This window comes from Lasioglossum baleicum, chromosome 6, assembly GCF_051020765.1.
Source record: "Lasioglossum baleicum chromosome 6, iyLasBale1, whole genome shotgun sequence".
Taxonomy (NCBI): domain Eukaryota; kingdom Metazoa; phylum Arthropoda; class Insecta; order Hymenoptera; family Halictidae; genus Lasioglossum; species Lasioglossum baleicum.
Window position 1 is genome coordinate 9,944,625 of NC_134934.1, and position 20,778 is coordinate 9,965,402.

Below are 20,778 nucleotides of genomic sequence, written 5' to 3' on the forward strand. Positions count from 1 at the left end.
CTCCAGTATGCTCAAAAAAAAAGGTCCGCGTTTCGATTTATTTTTTAACATATGTTTAGTCGGCGCTTGGACACCAGATGTCGCAATATCCTCATAATTTCCGCAAGTTCCACGCATGTCCTTCGATGCAAGAATTTGCATCCCCAGCCGTTGCAGACAGCTGATCCGATGATATCCTAATGTGCTACACCGCATATTGTTGATTGTGCAAAAGTGTCCAATTGTGAAAAAACATTTTTAACAATACGACGTGTTTTTCACATCCGCCCTTAAAAATTTTATGTTAGTCACCGCATGGTAGAACGCGCGAAAACAATGTATCGCTGAAATCGTTTGTGAACGTTAGATGGATGCGAAACGTATTGAGAAACACAGAAGCAGAAACCTTGTAATTCATTCGTGTCGCTTCGATACTCGTTTATTAGATCACAGTAAGCGGTTATGGTATATTTGTCGGCTGTCTGGGGCATGGGAGAGACTAAATCACAGTGCCATAACACAACAAACAGTTCTTCCTCCTTTCTTCAGGAGAATGACGAAGAAGTCGCGTTGTTACCACTCACGAATCAGGTGAGTATCCGTGCTTCCTGCGCCATTGTTTCAATAAATTTATGCCCCAGATTTTCATCGGTATATTACAGCTGTAATGTTCAATCTATGTTTGTTGTGATCGAGACTTGTATAGTCATCGTTTGATTAAATTACAAATCATACGAATACGTGAGCGTTTAAGTATATCTCGTGACTAAGTTTTTACTGTTATTGCACTTCCAAGAAAAAACGAATTAGCATACTACAAAAGTGAAATCATCACAGATAGATATGCACATGTATAATTACGTTCTTACTTTCTCAAATTCGTTATATTGTAAATACATCAATAGCACATTCACAAGAAACACATTATTTTGCAATACTTATCTTTTTTTTTGCAAAATTCATGTTTCCCATAGGTTGGTGGACATACAAGATTGCTCTTGCTCAACCAGAACACTATTTGTAAACCACTGAACTCCAGGGAACTTGATTTTTATCAAAACATTCCACAAGATATACAAATCTTTGTCCCAAAATTTAAAGGTAAGTTTATTTATAATCATTCCTCCACAACTTTTTTTACAGTTTTTCTTTTATTCTTTTCCTTGTTACCATATGTACTTATACTTAAAAATATATTGAGAAATGATGCAATCTTTATTGATATTTTCATTGTGTTCATAAACTTATTGTTTGATGTATTGGGTTGGTAAATAAAATCTTTTTTTTATACTGTGTTCATATTATGATACTAAAGTAATTGTATATCATTATACATATATATTTCTGATATATTACGAATACAAGACTTTATTTTGACAACCCATTACAATCGATTGCTCTGTCTAAACTGTTTCCACACACACACACAAGGTGGTACAGTTAATATATTTCTGCACTTACTGTTTGTTTCATGAATTTGATAGGTGTTATGCAAACATCCAATAGTGAGGAAGTGAAATTGGAAAAACGATACAGCCCCAGCTTTAGGGAACAAGACAGTAGGCAAGGACATAGTTCAACTAAACGAAAGAGAGACGATGTTCTCAGGTATAATCTTTAGAAAAATTATCAAAATTAATTCAAACACATGGAATATTTTAATCTGTATAGGGACTAAATAATCCTTCGTATCACAGCACATACAGTGACTTCCATTAATATTCGGACGCCCTAAAAAACGCGATAATCTTTTTAATATTGGACTATACGATTCAAACTTTTTTTGGAAGCTAGAGCACTTAGTTCACTACAGGATGTGAAAAGAAATTTTTTCGAAAATTGCGATTGGTCGGAATTGTAGACGAAATACTAAAAGATCCATTTTACACCTTTTTTATGTGGGCCAATATTGAAAATTTAAAAAATACGTTTTGTAGATCTGTTTCAATTAAACATATCCTGAAAATTTCGTCAAAATCGGTCGACGTTGCAATGAGCTACAAGCGTTTAAAGATGGTAAAAATTGCAGATTTTCACGATTTTCGGCCTATAACAGCAGTAAATCTAAGAATTCTTACTTCTTTCAATGACTGTCATTTTTCCCCGCATCAACCGATGAAACTTTCACAATGCATATAACCCACACAGATCTACAAAACATATTTTTCAAAATTTCAATATAGGCCCGCATAAAAAAGTTGTAAAGTGCAACATTTAGTATTTCCTCTACAATTCCGGTCAAATGCAATTTTTGAAAAAATTTCTTTTCACATCCTGTAGTAAACTAATTGCTCTAGCTTTCCAAAAAAGTTCAAATCGCATAGTCCAATATTTGAAAAGTTACGGTGTTTTTAAGAGTGTCCGAATATTAGTGGGAGTCACTGTATACTTGACCGACGAGTCTACCTTTATTCTTCTTTTAGAATGAAAATTCACCGAGAAAACACCTTAGTGGGAATACCAAGGCCAGGAGTGCATTTGGATAACACACCTAATAGACAGTGTATGTACTACATTCCGTACAAGTCAAAAAAGTTTATACATTTGTAATTTGTTGTCTATAAATAGTTATATCATTCGTTTATACCAAACTACAGATTTTCTATTATTGGAGAATATAACATCGCGATATACGCACCCATGTATATTGGATTTGAAAATGGGGACCAGGCAGCACGGCGATGATGCGTCTGCCGAGAAACGCAGCCACCAAATTGCAAAATGTGCTGCCAGCACATCAGCCTCGTTAGGTGTACGATTATGTGGAATGCAGGTTTGTTGGACTATGTACTATTGTTTAATACTCGTAAAGTGTTTGACATACACATGACAAAGTGCTTGGAGAATCTCATATGTTAAAAAGAATGAAGTAAACATATGAGAGTCCTTAATTTGTAACATACAATGAACGTAGTCACTTAGTAGGATGAAAAGTCATGATGTTAGCAATAGTAGGAACAATAATGATGTTCATATAATAAAAGCAAAACTTATTATAGGTGTATCAAGCCGATGCCAGCCACTATATTAAGCGAGATAAGTATTGGGGTAGAGAACTGAACGAAGAAGGTTTCAAAGCAGCATTATACAGCTTCTTCCATAACGGTTATCGTTTGAGAACGTTAGTTATTGAAAAAGTTGTGTCCCAATTGGAACAGTTACGACGCGCGATCGAAAGACAAAGCAGCTATCGATTTTATTCGTGGTAACTACGACTAAATATAAATTATTAGAATAGAATGAAATGATTAAGTGTGTTCTTGTATTTAAAACTTGAAACGTTCGATGCTGACGATGTAAGAGAAGAAGTATTTTTTCATTACTATATAAATATTTGAACAGAAACTCTCACATAAAAGACTGCCATAGCTAATTGTTTTAAATATTTTCTTAGCTCGTTACTAGTTGTATACGAAGGATATCAAATAAATGATTTTTCGGGGCTGAATCATTCGCCGTCCACATTACAAACAGAAGAAGAATCAACCAATTCTAGTTTCGTCGATGACGTTGCTCATAATTCAGAAGTATGCTACGATGCAGATACAAGTAACAGTTCCACAGACTACAATCTTTCAATTCAGGAGGAAATTAGTCAAGCAACTTTACACAAAGGATTTGGTGAAGCAGCCGCAAGAGGGGCCAAGAATACCGCCATTTTCTATCCCGCAAGGTTTGTGATCAGCTATTTTTATTTTGTTTACTGACCGATTGTAGACTTCGTCGATAATTTTCTACAGATAAGGACGAAAACATTGGACGAAAATCGGTCGTTCTGTTTCGATTTGACACATTTTTCGGGAGACAAAGAAAATCTTTAGTCCATATGTAAAAGTATTATCATCCGGTAATGTTACGGTAATGATTCCATCGGTATAATCGATTCAAAATCTTTGAAGTATCAAGTGCCTTTTTCTCGAAAACTAATGGATTCAAATCAAAATTCGATCCAGAGGTTAGGACTATTTAACACATTGACTGCTGAGCGAAATATAAATGTATATATATTTGATAATACTATACTTGAGTTTATATAACTTGGTATTGATTTTCGACTATCGAATAAATGTACAATACTTATTTGTTCATATATGACTCGGCACAGAACGACCCAAATTAAATTCCTATCGTTGTGATGCTGTCGTATTGACCTTGTCAAACCTAACGTGTAGATAAAGTTTTCTAATCTCTTTAGTGTCGCGTCTCTTTTAAAATGGCTGGATGAAAATGACTACATTTGTATCCCATCCTGGTGCCAGAGCGTTAATTTTCTATTACTTTGTTCCGTTATGCGGTCGCTCTTTCATTCACCGATTCATTCATGCACCTAAATCTAATGTATTACAGCATTAGGAATCTAATTACCTTTTTTCTATTATTCAGCAACTGCGATTACATGCATTTCGTGTTCGTTTGTTAACGTCTATAAAATTATCTATCAAATCTATGCGTTCAACCCTTCGATATTTTGAATGAAAACGGGAACAACTGGTGAAGTAGATCTAATCTTTTTTATCATGTCAATGTTTTGACTTCGAGCAAAGTACAGAATCGAGTTTAATTGAAACACACAGTTTCCTATCAATCTTATTTACCGAACGAAAAACAAATTCAACGGAGATCGATAAAACAAAGAGTACACGCGAACCTTTATCGATCGCATCTCTAAATATAACATGCTCTATCAGAACATCGGAGGGTTTACTATGAAAGGTAAAAAAAAGTAAAGTTGTTACAATGATTTTAGTACAATTACCGGCTTATTTCAAACGCTTTTTGTTAACAACTCGGTTTAGAGGAAATATCGCACCCTCAGTACTTTAGCGTACTAACATGAACAAATCTCTATCAGCATTGATGAGTTTGTAAGAGATATTTGTAACAGGTTCTCTGCTGTTTGTAAATCATGTAGCAATGTGTACTTTGCTGGCTCGTAGCGAAACGTTTACGAACAATTAGGTCATCGGGTGCGAAATAAGAAATCTTTTGAGGAATCTCGATCGTTAGATCGCAGGTCGTCTTACGATCCGTCTTCGTACGAAAAGAATGTGTCGAACTCGAACGGTTTCTTGTTTGTTTATAACTGCGGCTGCATGTACCTACAGAAAATTCTTGTCTATCATGTAAACAGATGTTTACCGTAGAGTTCTACATCTGCGTGAAAGAAAAGAGATACGTACACGTATGATTATTTGTAAACATAATCGATTAACTTTGTAAGCTCATACGTAATATTTAAGTTGATACACTAATGAATTGACAGTGCGATGTTTTCCTAGTTTAAGCATGTATATTTCTGTGTACCGTCACTTTTTAGAAAACTGCTCTTTATTACGGCCGAACTATAATAAAGCGCGGCAATACCAGTCCCTAATCGAGCCCGAACAGTTTCTTACTAGGGGAGGATCAGAGCTGAAAGTGGTGGATTTCAAAATCCTTTCGTAGGTATACTGTTGCTCATGCGTAGAGTTACAGCTCTACAAAAGTTACTGGGTGCAAATATTTATGAATTAAGGAGAGAGAAAAAGGTTAATGGGACATTTAAAATTGTTTGGGGCAGTCGAGTCACGAGCGTGAATATAATACACAAATACACGTATACTACACATAGCTATAAGTGCCTAGTTCATTCTCTCCATGAACTCGGAACGATTCGCCTTTTCTTTTCAAATAATTACTGTAGTTTTAACATTACACAACGAATCAAACCAGAGCATACACGACGAACCAAACAAGAGTATACAAGACGTTCAGTAAGTGGTGGATTTCTTATGAAAGAGTGAGTGAGTGAAAGAGAGGGAGAGAGAGAGAGAAAGGAAGAAAATATCAAAATACAGTTTGTTCCGTTAAATATCTTCTTTCTGCTTAATGCACAGCACACGTATCATCTCGTGAGAATAGTAAAAAAAACGAAATGATTTTTGTAATTCTTAGGAAAGACACTATAATACCAGTAATGTCTTTCCTAAGATTGGGAAACGTGCTTAAAAAAAAGACAAATAAATTTTCATCGACATATATGCTTTTGACGAATACAGTAACGTTCGAAACACGATAAAGACTTCTCGTTAAAATAAGGGAAAGTAAATGGAAACGCAGATAAGGCATGTGTATGCATCAGTTTATTATTGTTGTTGAGACAATAAAGCGTTCTGTGATTACAATTTCACGTGCTCGTTCGAGCGATTTTCATGCAACGATGTCACTGTAAATTAGAAACCTTATTTGCAGAAACCCATCATTTACTTTGCATCCTGTATAGAGAGATATAAACGTTTTCTTTTATTCGAAAATATATGTGATCTGCAGGGCCTGCATGCCCGCGCTACGGTTTGGGCAGTTAAAAGGGTTGTTAGTAGATGGTAAGAGGTCATACATTGTACCATGTGGCATCTAAACGACGAAGGTGCGTAAACATTTCATCGCGTGTCACCTCGTGCCGTGCAAAAACTGCAAAAAGAGAAATTCTCGTTGGTCACGGTAAAAAATCGTTTCGAAAGATCAATTTACAGAAATAACCGGTATACTCGCGTAGATCGACGTAAATCTCTAATTTTCGAAATTCTACGCGTCTGTTATCTAAGAGCACAGACGCATCTCCTCGAGAGAAGTTCGAAGACAATTATAGGCCTAACGAAAACGCAAAGATGTGATTTTTTTACGCACCCCCGTATATTTTTAATACATTCTAATTACATATCCTATTCAGTTATCGCAAGTAAGTGAGCAAAGGAACGTTGTTAATAATGATGACTTTTATGTCATGAACTCATAATCATAGCAGCGAGGAGACTGTTTTCGACGAATCTAGCGACAGCTTGATCGACACAGTGCTTCAAACTCCCAGATACGAACAGTGGATGATTTATGGCAGCTCGAACGACGAATTTTGTTTTGAGCAAAGCTCGGATATCGCGGAGGGCACTAGTTCCGACACGGAAGTTAGATCGGATAGCGGACCAAAAAGACAAAGGCACGAAAATCGACTGCTTCGTCTTTACGAGAACGAGGAGAGAGTGGAGGAAGATGTCGAGTGTGACAGCATATCGAACAGGTCAGGGACAGTCCATGTACAAAGTACGGTCTTGATATGCAGTCTTGTTCCGTTATAAGGCGAAGGCTCGGGACCGTCTTTCGCCATATTTTGGGCCAGGGTCTCCCACTTTACTCTTCCCCTCTTCTACGACGCCATACCCCTATTTCTGGCGTGTATCCCCACGATACGAACAATCGTTTATATGACAATCTTTATATGAACAAAACTAATGTAATCATTTTTTCGTTGAAATGATTTGATAACCCACTAGTTTGAAGGTAGTTTTGTTCACAAAAATCGATTTCTTGCAAAATCCTGAGGTCGTAGACGAATTTTGAGACCAGAGTTGAAATCAGCGTGAAAAAATCTACGGGAAATGATGTATAGCATGTTAAAAAAAAATATTTTCCGCGCGTGGTAACGGAGAAACCGCATTTTCTTGAAATTGTGAAAGTTTTTTTTCACAGACGAATTTTCTCAAGGTTAAAAAACGTTCGTACCATAATCTCAGCTTTAATTTTAAAAAAATTTCATCGCTCTACCTCATTTCTATCGAAAGTCCTTTGATTTTGAATCGAGTTTGGTCGAAAGTTCCCACTGTGGCGGCGTTGGTGGGCTTTCTAGGAACGCTGGCGGGGGCTGTCGACTGGTGACCCTCCGCGACGAAGGACACCGGCCCGCCCCGAGTGGAACTTAGCTTCAAACACCGCCGCTTTATATCGGAATAAGACTAAATCTGTCTCCAGACTCCAGATTCCAAAAAAAAGTGGAAGCTTGGACTGGCTTTTATTTAATTTAACAAGACGTGACTTTCGTCATCGATTATAAGAAAAGCTTCTTTTTATTTTCTCTTTAATGCATTAATTAATAATCAACTATATTAGTTTTTTTTATTTTATTCTATATTCTTCTATTGTCGTACATGCTACATTATAACAGTCAACTATTTTATTCATAGGTACTCGTCTTGTTCCTATCGGACTAAAAATAAGCAAAAATCTCAAGAAGCGCTCGTCGACGTAAGAATGATCGATTTCGCTCATACAACTTTCGTACACGGCTCGTCAACCATGGCTTGCAATTCGAACTCAACAGTGCATCAAGGTCCGGATTGCAGTTTTCTGACAGGTCTTGACAGTTTAAAGCGACTTCTCCTGGAAATCCTGACCGAGGGTTGAAGAAGCGCCCGGAGAAGCTCTACATATTCGTATCTAAATGACGAGAAACATTGAATATTGTCTTGATAATAGAGCAACAGACAAAAATAAAAACAAACCACCACCAACCGAAACGATAAAGTGGACAAAGTGTTTCGTTTGTGCCGAGGACACTAACAACGAAATTCTGATCCTAAAACGCGATTGGTTTTTGTGTAACTGATCTGTACATATTTTCACTGTAGTATTTTATGTTGCGGAGTACTATAAGTATGCGAGGTATATATGTATAGAAACATACGATGATATCGTGTACATTTTGTGCGCGAATCGTGTCTTAAGAGTATTGTATGAGATTCCTAAAACAAAAAAAGGAAATATAGAACGAATCTTAAACACATTTCGGCTTTTTCTATTCCACTCATACCAAGAATTGAAACCTTAGATCTAAGTATTACGACTCATATAAGTTTAAAATTTTATTGCATCATGATATCTCGATTCCTATACACCGTCTGTGAACGTAAATACAATACTCATAATACAGATACAAGTACACGAACTACTTCCTAATAAGCTTTCTAAGTCTGGACAACTTAATTGATTGGTCTGCTTAAATGGACTTTAAAAATATAACGACTTAATTGATTTGGTGAGTATCGATTTTGCTTTCTAGCATTCAATATATATTTATCCGGAATAATGTATTCCTGTAAGAATTTGTAAACTTTTAAAAACTTAAAATGAAGGTAAAGGATAGGACTTTATGACAGGAGTATTTAGGATTTAAAAAAAATGTGAAATCATGTCGAATGATTCAGAAACTCCAATCGTTATGCGTCGGCAACTAGATAGACAAACAAGCCAACCAGCGCAGAAGGCTCTGGTTCAAGGATGACGCGGCGCGTACAAATGTTTTCAGTATTCAGCCCAAGTCCGTCTCAGCCCTGGACTCGACGCTTCATCAGGAAGAACGATGGCCAAGGGACGTCTTCACCTATTAGTAAGTACCCAGTCAGCCAGGCCTTTTTCGAGGTTTCGAGGTTGAAAAAATTATTTTGTAATAGCCCAATCCTTCCCGAATAAAACAAAAAAGAATGTAGCTCCATCGGACAAACAGTTCCCGAGATAAAAATTCGTAAGCGAGGTCCGTTTTCGCCGAAATGGGCAAAAATTGAAAACTTTGAAGGCCTGCCATTTCTAAAAAAATTCGAAACCGGCAAAATGATGACTTAAACCCCCCCTAATTTCTCATGGACTACAACATATTTCATTTAGAACAAAATCGACGATGGTGCCTGCAAAAAGTGATCGATTCGGCATGGAATGACCCATGTACTCTAGTACTCTCCTCCTTTTCCCCTTCCACTATCCCATTCCAGCGCCATAAGCACAGTGTCGCCAGATGAGGGGAATCACATAACCCGCAATGATACAGAGAGTATTTCAACGCAAAGAACATTTGGAAAAAGTGTACAGAAAAAAATTTCTTCTATAAAAACGTACACTTTTGTTGTTTATAAAGTCCCAAGAGCCAAATTGCAAAAAAGGGCTCTGTACTGGACCCCGCAACAATGCAGAGAATATTTCAACACAAAGAGCATAAAAAATATTGCTTCTTCGCTAAATGCAGCCCGCCCGCGTGATCAAAAAGATCAAGCTGTTTCATATTCTCTGTCAGTGTCTTTCCTGCGAGAAACATATCTGCTTCTCTGTCTTCTCGAACAACATTTTAACTCTTTGAACAAAAAGGAGAATATAATATAAGATAATTTAAACTATATGTAATTCCTTAGGATATTTGTAACTGTAATTTGGACTATGGGAAGACGGAATTGGAAAATGAAACTGAAATCAAAACAATGTCACTCGAGAATCGAAACATTACTTATTGTTTATATATAATCAAAAATGAAATAAATGAATAATCCAAAAATTATTAAGATTTCCTCCCCTCCTACTCTTATGCTTTCAATATTTATCATTGATATTATTATAACAATTCCATGCATATTTTACGCGACACAAGCGATCTCTGTTGTAAATATCGTGAAGCGGCCAATTTAAACTCCGCGAAAAAACGTTTGTATAAGGCCAGAGAGGTATATGCGCAGGTATATGCTACACGTTAGTAGACCGGAGTTAGAGTTAGAACGTAGTTAGAACGGAGAGTGATTAAGAGTGAAAGTGATTGAGATATAACGAGAGAGTGATTGAAATATTCAATTCCGTGAAGATGAATGATACGCGTAACGGGAAAAAAAGGAGGAAGAAAATGCGTATACAAGTTTTCGTTCGTGTCAGGTAATTGTCCATCAATCTGTTGGCCGTTCACCAGATTTTACTTTAAGATACAGTGTTATTATTAATGTTATTTTGTATCATATTAGACCGATCAACGATGTTGAAAGGGCTGGAAAGTCGGTTACAGTGGTATCGGCTACACTATCCAACAAAGAATTAGTCGTTCGGGAGAAACCGTGCGATAAACGTATGAAGAAATTCGAATTTGACAGAGTATTTGGAGCTTCTTCGAAACAGGTACGCCCGCATGCTTTTGATAATGATATCGTGTGAACATTATTGTTGATGGGTCTAACGATTCCGGAGTTTATGCATTTATAACAAAAATGAGCGCGTACAATTTAAAACGGTGAAAATATTAAAAGACTTTTTCACCACATTAAAATTATTAACGAAGAATATATGTTCGGGATTCAAATCGAGGAGTTTACCGGTCGATTGAGATCCACTGGCAAACGTCCCTCTTTATGGGTTTTCCCTATATGTCTCAGGACGCGTGAAGAACACACGCTGTTTGTTATTATTTTCGACGCCGCGTTCGCGACGGCTCGCTGTTGTGACGTGACTCGTAAGCCACCTCCATTTGAATCGCGAAACAATCGACTCTGCGACAGTGTTGCTAGATGGTACGGGAAAACTCGCGCATGCGCGACGATTCCAGCGTCACTGAAGTACGAAATCGGGCACCTTGGTTGCCCCGCATAGCTTCGCACAATCTTTTCTTCTCGATTTTCAAACATAACGTTTAACATGAGTATGTTATATTAAAATTTGATGTGTATGTACATGTAATATATAAATATATTCTAATTGTATATATACAGTAACGGACAAAAGTTTAAGACCGCTCTAAAGAAAACTTGCCCCACAAGCTACGGACTGTAGAACGCAGATACGTTCCTGGATTCGCCGCGCATGCGGGAGTTTTCCCGTACCATCTAGCAACACTGCTCTGCGATCGATCTGCGCCAATCGCGTAACACCGCGTTCGCCGAATCGGCGTCTTTTGGGGACCACCAGGGCGAAGCGAATTCTCATTCTGATTAATCTGATTCACACATTCGCGCTCATCGCTGTTCGATTACCATTTGTATTTTTTACGCTATTCTCATTCGCTTTTCTGGGACTAGCTCACTTGTTCAGTACATTGCAACAGTGATGCCAGAAATGCGCAACATTTCATGCGCATGCGCGACGATTAGACTCACGAAGTATAGTATGATTCTCGATGAAATGGGGTACCTTGAGCACCCCGCAGAATTTTAAAAAATTTATATGATTTGATTCTGAAAAATGAATGCATAACAAGTGTATTTGTGTATATATTGAAACTCGTAAGACACGTCCTGGAGTCTTTTTGTCCGGTAGAGATTGTTTCAGTATATTCCTGCCAATATAACTGCTTCACCTCATCATAGATACGTTACTGTTTGTCGCGCATTTCTGGCATCACTGAATTGTAATCTCAAATTACAAATATCTTTAATAAAGTGACGTGCGTATTCAAGCGAAATCATTGGAAATCATGCAGTTCTCCGCGAGTTTCATTTACTCTCCGTTCCGTGAACTTCACAACTTCCTCGCGCGTCCAAATCTGGGCGATCCCGGCTGATTCCGATCGTCGGTCGAAGCCGAACAATATAAATTTATATTCAGCAAACTTTTTATTTTGCATAAACATTGATAAACATTCGGAGTCTATTGATGGTATAATACGTCAGTGATTCGTGATAAATCTTCAGATCGAAGTATACAATGCAGTCGTCCGACCATTGCTGGAAGAAGTCTTGGCTGGATATAATTGCACAGTACTTGCTTATGGCCAAACAGGTACTGGAAAGACATTCACCATGGAAACATTCGATAATTCTAATTCAGTGCTAAATTGGCAAGCGGTAAATACAAATGATCCACTGTCTTCCTTTTCATTACAAATTTCTGTAGAACATCTAAATATGTAATGTAATACAGGATACCAATGCTGGGTTTATACCACGCTCTTTAAGTCACTTGTTCGACGAACTTAGTAACTCGAGGGTACAAGAATACTCGGTCAGAGTTAGCTACTTAGAACTCTATAATGAGGAAGTGTATGATCTATTGTCTGCGAACAATAGGGCTGCCAAAATAAGGTAACTCTTTTGGTCGACAAGAAAGTAATTTCGATATTTTAAGGTGAAATAAAACCGAATTTCTTTATTTAAACGATGAACTTTAATCAATAAGATATTTCCTTATCTATCTTTTTGGACAAAAGATTATCGAACAAAAGGGAAAATATCTTATTCATTAAAGTTCATTGCTCGAAGAAAAAATTTGGGCTCTCTATTTCACCATAACACTTTGATCGCCCAGCGTAATTCGGCTAAGTTTCCCGCAGGGCTCAAATCCGACCGTCGGTATACAGACCGTAAACACAGCGAAAAGCGAGAATTCATGTTGTATATCCTATATATAAAATCCTATTTTTAATTAACTCGAACAAGAAAAGCTTCGAGGCCCCCACGGAATCATACCCATCACCCAGATATGGGTGACGTGGCGATCAATATGTTAAAATACCGTAATTACTTTCTTGCCAACCCAATGTATCTATATTTCTATATTTCTATATTTCATCTATATTTCTCAATGCTTTCGCTTGATTAAATACATATATTGTCTGTGGTGTTTCAAAAGGATATACGAAGATTCCACCAAAAAGGGAGCGGTAATAGTAAATGGTTTAGAAGAAGCGACTGTATATAATAAGAGCGATGTATATGCAATCCTTCAAAAAGGATCAGAAAAGCGACAGACAGCAGCTACATTGATGAACACCAATTCGAGGTTTGTATTAGATTTAACTATGTAGAATTTCTGCTTGTCTAATGTTTTCATTGTTTATTTTCAGTCGATCTCATACAATATTTTGCATCACTGTTCACATAAAAGAGAACACCGTTCACGGAGAAGAACTCTTGAAGACAGGGAAATTGAATCTAGTGGATTTAGCAGGTAGTGAAAATATTGCAAAATCCGGAGCCGTGCATAGAAGAGCACGGGAAGCAGGCAACATCAATCAATCACTGTTAACTTTGGGACGAGTGATAACAGCGCTCGTAGAAAATACTTCACATATTCCTTACCGGTACTGCATTCTACTATAGAAACTAGTGGTGTGCAAGATCCTGGGTTGTCCCGAAACCCGAAGCTTGATTGATGATATATATTTCTTGAAATGTGCAGAGAATCAAAGCTGACGCGGCTGCTGCAAGACTCTTTGGGTGGTCGTACAAGGACTTCGATAATCGCTACAGTGTCTCCTGCTAGCGTGAATCTTGAAGAAACATTGTCCACGTTGGACTATGCGCATCGAGCGAAGAATATCACGAACCGGCCAGAGATTAATCAAAAGTTCTCGAAGAAAGCATTGGTTCAACAATATATGGAGGAAATTGAAAAATTGAAAAAAGATTTGTCCGCAACCCGCGATCGCAACGGCACATATTTGGATCCGGAAAATTACAATGAGATGCAGTCGTTGATAGATTTTCAGAACAAAGAGATAGAGGACAAATTAAATCATATTAAAGCGATGGAGAACACTTTGCATTACAAAGAGGTAAATAGAAAAATTAATAATGGTATACCACACAGTATTCTTTGTTCACCATATCAATTACTGCAGAAAATATTTAACGATTTGAAATCGGAAAACTCTGAGCAAGGGAATGAGTTGTTGAATACAAAGATTCAATTGGAAATTATGAGGCACACGTTATTGAATGCAACATCGCGTTTGGCGATCTCGGAACAAGAGAAAGAAGAACAAAAGCACCTTGTGGAGAAACATGCGTCTACCGAAAGTGTCCTTCTATCGCAAGTAGAATCAGTTTTAGAAGTCGTTAACACAGCCGCTACGGATGTGCATAAACTCCACGAGAAAATTTCTCGAAAAACGTAAGTTGCAATTTGAAACTCGGAATGCAAATGACCGTAGTAAGGCATGAAAAATGAATGGCACGTGTTCACAGGGAAATAGGACAACGGAATAGCGCTCTTGGTCAACGAACTAAACGTAATATAAAAGAATGTTGCAGGAAAGTTGAAGCCGATCTTTCAACACATACGAAAAAAATAACACAATTGTGTCAATCTTTGAATTCCTATATTAGTAAGTATTATTTATAATGGAAGGAGGTGCAGCTTGGCATTAATTTTGTCTGTTTTTAGATGAACAAGCACTTTCGCTCGTTGAACACATTGACAAATCTATTCAAGATATTTCCACTAATTTTGTTGATCCAATTACAAATTCGACTGATAAATTAGCACGACACGCAGAAGATTCTGTAAGCGATTAAATAAATGGAATTCACATGTTTTGGATTAGTGAAAATGTGGTTTTTTAGACAATTATGCACTTTTTCCAGCACTCGAGGTACCAGGAATTGTTTAAAAAGGAACTTGAGAATGTGGCTACCATGACCGAGCAGGCGTGTAACATAAACAACGATTGTTCCATCAAAGCAAAGAGATTACAACACGTGATAGACAACCAAATAGCCGAAAACTTGAAAAATTTGGAAACAAGAGTTTCTCAAAAGATCGATAATATAACACAAACTGCTATGAGATTTATGAGTTTAATTTCGCAGGCATCGATGAACGAGCGCGATCTTTTAAATAGAAATATTCAGGATATCAGGACGAATGTTGAAGATATTCGACAAAGTGAAAGTAGCGTTATGCAGATGCGATGTAACTTTGCGAAGGTACGTACTTTATCAAATTGATTAAGTGTTATGTTTTGAATGCTTCAAACTTACAGATGATGGAAGAATTACAAAAGAGCTTCAGTCAGCTGCAAACCGAAGCATCAAAAAATCATTCATCAGTTTGCGATACATTGAGCAACATCGATGAAACGTGTGATATTATAAATTATGAACATTCAAATACATGTAGAGTAAAAGCGGAAAAAGGAAATTGTATACAAGAAAAGTTACAAATAATGAAACAAACGGTCTCGGAAGAAACAGAGAAGGTAATCTGTAGTTAGCTTTGCATTTTTTACTTGGATAATTTCAAACTGTTTTATATAATATATAGATGAGGAGAATATCGCAAGATTCAGTTGCTGATGCCAAGGCGCTCATCAGCGAATTCCAAGCAAGCTTAGAAAATCATTGTGACACGTTCACGAAGTACCAGAATTGCGTGGAACGCAGTATGACAGAGATACAACGCAAAATGAACGAAGATAAAAGTCTCATTCTATCACTAATCAATGTAAGCTTTAACGCTGTATAAATTTAATCTGATCGTACACTACTGTTGTTAATCCTAAATTTTCCATGTTTATAATATTATAGGATGTATTTACGGTAGTTAATAACGCAGGCAATGAACGTACGAGATCCTTAAACAGTTTAAGAACAGCATTCGTAAGGGCTTGCAGCGAAATGAATGAAACACTGAAAACTGGAAATCTAAATTTTGAAGACACAAAAAATCAAATTATTGCGGAGTTGACAGCGATCCGCGATCGAGTTGACAAATTCTTCGTCGAAGATTTGTATCGTGATATTCCTACAGGTACGTCCTCATTTTTTTATTGGTTCACGCTTAAAGGATTATTTATTAATCTGATCGAAAATTACAGGTCAAACTCCCGTGAAGAAAACCTTTCAATACTCTAAAAACCTTGCTAAAACATCTCCACCGGAACGTATACTCCAAAAGTACAGAGAAATGCTCAATGAATAGTACCCGTATAGTAACATTTATTTATTATATTTTTATTAAAATGACTGTATAAAATAGATATAGATGTACTCCATAGAATATATTAGAAATCCCTATAATTGATTAAAGATAGTACAACTTATATCACACCAGTCATCTATGCTTTCTACCGCATCAAAACATTTTTTGCATATCGTTTTCATGTGTTTCAAGCACATCTTTTTGTGACATTTACAACAATCTGATCCAATCAGCTGCGCATTCGTATCTACGCCACCGCATTCCTTCCAGGGAGCTTCTCATCTCATCACGGTATTTACACGTTTCATATTGTAAGTTTTTTGGTGAAAAATAAAGAATATTAGTTACAAGTCCCTGTACATGAATAAAATAAACATTTTTCATATCATAGTAAAAGAGGTGGCGCGAGAATTTAATGCCACCTCCTTTGCTATCATATTCTCCTAGTAAAAAGCCGAAATTTTTCGAAAATAATCGCACTCCCCTCCCCACCAACTCGTCAATTAGAAAGAGAGCGCCTTACGACCACAACAGGCTCTCTCTCACTCTTTATACCCCGGCCGCCATGGCAGGCTTCAACGCAGTCTATTTATCTCCAAGTCTACGATTTGGAGTCAAGTATATACAAGTTCAGAACCATAGACAGAAAATTGCGGTGCACGCACGAGACGTGACGAGACGTCTGCATAAATTTCAAGTCTGTGCTATCAGTGATGTTTGTGTATATAATGTATAATGTATTGTAGTATAGGGTGTATGTGATATGAAGTAAACAAGAACGTGGCGAACGACATTTCTCGTTTTGAGCTAATACCGAAGTATATCTTATTAAAAAGATACATTGTAAAAAGATAATTAAAGAGTCTGTAAGGTTTGCCGTTAATACTTGTACAAATTTACAGTTGTTATATTCCAATTCATCTAGGAAAACTTCTACAATGGCTTTGTGAAACACTCGCATTAGGTTATGCAAAGCTGTCACAACATTTGTACTTCTTTTGAAATCGCCAAGTATCTGATCGAAGTACATAATGGAACAACTTAGTGACTTCATATTAATCCCAAAACTCGATAATGTCATACTAATAGATAAGACTGAAGGAAGTAATAAATCCATTGATGGAACATTGTGTATTAGTATTCATCATCTAATCTGGTCGTCGCGACAAGAGTCGCGACCAGAGCTTTGGGTATAATTTATAAAAAATTATTTAACATATATAATTATGATTATTTGAAATGGAAATTCATCAACTTTAGATAGAAATATTCACAAGATTCTGCAACGATTTTTCTAATATATTTTTTAGCTATTGTATCGAAACATTGATCTTGTAGAGAAAAAATTAAATACTCAAAGCCAGGGTGGAAGTATTACATTAAAATGCAAAGACTTCCGGATTCTTCAACTAGATATTAATTCAGTAGATGATTTAACGAGTGTTGCTTTATCCATAGAAAAATTAACCACCCAAGGTAAAAAAATTTAATTTCTCGTATAATATAAAAATCAATATTTTATTGAAAAACTAGCAACTTTTATATTTTCATTTTATTCCAGAACAAGCTTTACAATATCCTTTTTTCAATAGACCGCAAGCTATCAGTAATATTAATGTACAAATAGAGGATGGATGGACTGCGTTTGCTCCTGTTTCTGAGTGGTCTAAATTATTAACTGCCCATGCGGACGAATGGCGTATTAGTTATTTAAATAAAGAATACAATGTTTGCAATTCTTATCCTTCCGCTGTTATAGTACCTCGTCATGTAGATGATAAAGTTATAATAGCCTCTGCTAATTTTAGAGATGGTGGAAGATTTCCTGTTCTATGTTACAGGCATTCTGGAGGGGTATGATATTAAATAGACAGAGTATTAAAGTTATAAAAAGTAACAAAGTGTAATAAAAAGAAGTATATACATTATATATATATTTAACAAGGTATTAACCAATGTTGCAGAGTATTCTATTGAGAAGTAGCCAACCAATGTGTGGTATTATTGGAAAAAGGTGCAAAGAGGATGAAAGATTATTAAATGCAGTGTTAGGACCAGGTAGACGTGGGTAAATATAGAATTTTTCAATTACATATATAGTAATATACAGGGTTGGTCCACCTAAATACGGCCACCTAAATATCTCTTCCAATTGTAGGGGTACAAAAAATATTTTGTGTACTATTTGAATGGTTTGAAGGAATCATTATATTACAAACAATATTTTTTTCGAAAGGTCATTTTTTTCGGAGTTATTGAGGTCATCGATGTTTTTTGATACATAACTAGATTTTAATTTTAATGCACCGTGTAACTGATCGAAAAATACATTCACATATGTATAATAACATGACCGTCGCCGGCTTGCAACGTCACAAACTTTAATTTTCGAAGATCAAGGTCATTTCAAGGTCACGTTATTGTTATTATACATATCTGAATGTATTTTTCGATCAGTTACCCGATGCAATAAAATAAAAATGTAGTTATGTATCAAAAAACATCGATGACCTTGATAACTCCGAAAAAAATGACCTTCGGAAAAAATATTGTTTGCGATATAATGGTTCCTTCGAACCATTCAAATAGTACACAAAATATTTTTTGCACCCCCACAATTGGAGGAGATATGTAGGTGGCCGTATTTAGGTGGACCACCCTTATAATTTAGAGATATTAATAAATTGGTAAAGCGATTTTTATCAGCAATAGAAAGATTATTTTCAGTCTTAATCCTGTTATTAATATATGCTTTTTCCAATAGTTATATAGTAGATACAAGGTCGGTTAGCCAAGCTCAAAGTTCTAAAGCCAAAGGAGGCGGTACAGAAATTGACGCTGCTTATCCACAATGGCGAAAAGTGCACAAAGCAGTACCACGCCCAAATGATTTAGCAGATAGTTTTTTTAAATTGATAGAAGCTTGTAACGATGTAACATATTCTACTTCTCAGTGGCTCTCGAGACTTGATAACAGTGGATGGTTATCTGCTGTACAAAGTGCTTTAAACGCTGCTTGCGTAACTGCTCAATGTCTTCATCAAGAAATTGCAGCTGTATTAGTTCATGGTACGAGATCTACAAAGATTAATTATGATTCTTGTAGTATTTCTTTTAATTATATTTGTTACATTTTAAACAGGAAATGCTGGTAGAGATTCTACTTTAGTGGTAACGAGTTTAGCTCAAACAATATTAAATCCTGACTGCAGAACAGTGCGCGGTCTTCAGGCTTTAATTGAACGTGAATGGATACAAGCAGGCCATCAATTTTTCAACCGTACACGTCACGGACCGTACTATCCAGCAAATTCGCAAAATTCAGTGCACGGTCCAACATTTCTTCTTTTCCTAGATTGCCTTTACCAGCTACATTATCAATTTCAATTTAGCTTCGAGTACACAGTAGAATTATTAAGTGAATTGTACAACAACGCATATTGTTCCGATTATGGAACATTCCTAGGTATGCATATATCAACACATACATCTCTCTCTCTCTCTCTCTCTTTGTGTGTACATAATATAATTCTACGTTTATGTTTCATTAATAGCTTTTTTTTATTGATATTTCAGGCAATTCAGAAGCAGAAAGAGTGAGTCTTCGACTATCAGAACGTACATGTAGTTTATGGTCATACGTAAATCAACCAGAAGTATTAGAAAAATGGATAAATCCTTTGTACGAGCCAAATCCTGGAGTTATTTGGCCTAGTGTTGCACCGATTAGTATCCAATTATGGAAAGAACTTTACCTTTCTTGCACAAATATTGCTCCGTGGAAAGGTTTACTGCCTTGCATAAAGCAAATAAAACAGAATCATGTAGCAGTAAGGAAAGTTGCCGGTCAATTGCGAATTCAAATCAAACAAGCAATAGAAAAAATGCATTTAGATGCCGACGCAACTTGTGAAGTAGAAACTCAGGATGAACATACCTGCATAGAAGAATTAACTCTAGAATCTCAAAGTACCTGATACTTAGGTTATATATACTGAAAGAAGGTACATTTATGTTATAAGTCGCATTGTCGACCTGACTTTATTTACAATACAAAATCAGTACATTAAAATTCATCTTGTCACACATCACAAATTTAAACAATCTCATTTGCATTTTATATTTCTCAAAATCCTTGAAACATTTTTATGATAATATTGTGTAAATACAAATATATAAATGTAAATATATGTATCTACATATGCCATGTTCCATTACAAATACCATTGTCGTTTAAATTTGTATATAGCCTATATAGCCATATATGTACTGGCACATATTAATCTTCCATTTGTGACATTATTTATTGAGTAATCCTTTGATTAACATAACAGAGTATTGAGAGGGAAAACAAATAAAATCCACGCAATTTCTTTTATTTGAACAGTATTATATTACTATTGGGTTGGCAAATAAGTTCGTTCCGTTTTTTACAATGAAATAAATCACAAAAACCGAACGAACTTATTTGCCAACCCAATACATAAATATTTAAACAAATTTACATAAATAGTTTCATGTTTATTCTCATGTTAGGTTGCTCATATATTT

At 36.1% G+C, this 20,778-nt stretch overlaps 3 protein-coding genes across 5 annotated transcripts; all 3 read left to right on the plus strand.

The window, feature by feature from the left end:
- Positions 1-81: 81 nt before the first annotated feature.
- LOC143209993 (inositol hexakisphosphate kinase 1-like) lies at positions 82-8,572 on the plus strand. Of its 2 annotated transcripts, none has more exons than XM_076426390.1 (9): positions 82-570; positions 954-1,080; positions 1,464-1,587; positions 2,403-2,482; positions 2,577-2,752; positions 2,979-3,184; positions 3,374-3,652; positions 6,764-7,033; positions 7,974-8,572. In XM_076426390.1, the coding sequence occupies exons 1-9, from the start codon at positions 442-444 to the stop codon at positions 8,191-8,193; spliced, it is 1,611 nt and encodes a 536-aa protein (XP_076282505.1). In that variant the 5' UTR covers positions 82-441; the 3' UTR covers positions 8,194-8,572. The 2 variants fall into 2 exon arrangements, with proteins under 2 accessions (XP_076282505.1, XP_076282504.1); XM_076426389.1 differs by having other exon boundaries at positions 83-570; positions 6,761-7,033.
- Positions 8,573-10,319: 1,747 nt separating this feature from the next.
- LOC143209989 (kinesin-like protein KIF11) lies at positions 10,320-17,213 on the plus strand. 2 transcript variants are annotated; one of them, XM_076426380.1, is made up of 16 exons: positions 10,320-10,476; positions 10,563-10,713; positions 12,219-12,371; positions 12,448-12,608; positions 13,156-13,305; positions 13,370-13,606; positions 13,705-14,080; positions 14,147-14,418; positions 14,493-14,632; positions 14,692-14,810; positions 14,892-15,233; positions 15,290-15,505; positions 15,571-15,750; positions 15,834-16,056; positions 16,124-17,045; positions 17,130-17,213. In XM_076426380.1, the coding sequence occupies exons 1-15, from the start codon at positions 10,409-10,411 to the stop codon at positions 16,225-16,227; spliced, it is 2,892 nt and encodes a 963-aa protein (XP_076282495.1). In that variant the 5' UTR covers positions 10,320-10,408; the 3' UTR covers positions 16,228-17,045; positions 17,130-17,213. The 2 variants fall into 2 exon arrangements, with proteins under 2 accessions (XP_076282495.1, XP_076282496.1); XM_076426381.1 differs by lacking the exons at positions 10,320-10,476; positions 10,563-10,713; positions 17,130-17,213 and adding an exon at positions 11,666-11,840 and having other exon boundaries at positions 16,124-16,348.
- LOC143209992 (myotubularin-related protein 9) lies at positions 16,936-20,207 on the plus strand. The gene is made up of 8 exons (XM_076426388.1): positions 16,936-17,070; positions 17,153-17,417; positions 17,538-17,703; positions 17,789-18,081; positions 18,192-18,295; positions 18,992-19,296; positions 19,370-19,693; positions 19,804-20,207. Exons 2-8 carry the CDS (start codon positions 17,259-17,261, stop codon positions 20,202-20,204), a joined length of 1,752 nt encoding a protein of 583 aa, XP_076282503.1. The 5' UTR covers positions 16,936-17,070; positions 17,153-17,258; the 3' UTR covers positions 20,205-20,207.
- Positions 20,208-20,778: the final 571 nt, after the last annotated feature.

Excerpts from the sequence above, each read along its gene's own strand:
- LOC143209992 (XM_076426388.1), top strand. The coding sequence starts at position 17,259 with ATGGAACAACTTAGTGACTTCATATTAATCCCAAAACTCGATAATGTC. Across the intron at positions 17,704-17,788 it reads AGAAAAATTAACCACCCAAG|AACAAGCTTTACAATATCCT; the intron begins GTAAAAAAATTT and ends ATTTTATTCCAG. Across the intron at positions 19,297-19,369 it reads TGCAGCTGTATTAGTTCATG|GAAATGCTGGTAGAGATTCT; the intron begins GTACGAGATCTA and ends CATTTTAAACAG.
- LOC143209993 (XM_076426389.1), top strand. The coding sequence starts at position 442 with ATGGTATATTTGTCGGCTGTCTGGGGCATGGGAGAGACTAAATCACAG. Across the intron at positions 2,483-2,576 it reads TAACACACCTAATAGACAGT|ATTTTCTATTATTGGAGAAT; the intron begins GTATGTACTACA and ends ACCAAACTACAG. Across the intron at positions 2,753-2,978 it reads TACGATTATGTGGAATGCAG|GTGTATCAAGCCGATGCCAG; the intron begins GTTTGTTGGACT and ends AACTTATTATAG.
- LOC143209989 (XM_076426380.1), top strand. The coding sequence starts at position 10,409 with ATGAATGATACGCGTAACGGGAAAAAAAGGAGGAAGAAAATGCGTATA. Across the intron at positions 10,714-12,218 it reads TTGGAGCTTCTTCGAAACAG|ATCGAAGTATACAATGCAGT; the intron begins GTACGCCCGCAT and ends ATAAATCTTCAG. Across the intron at positions 14,633-14,691 it reads ATCTTTGAATTCCTATATTA|ATGAACAAGCACTTTCGCTC; the intron begins GTAAGTATTATT and ends GTCTGTTTTTAG.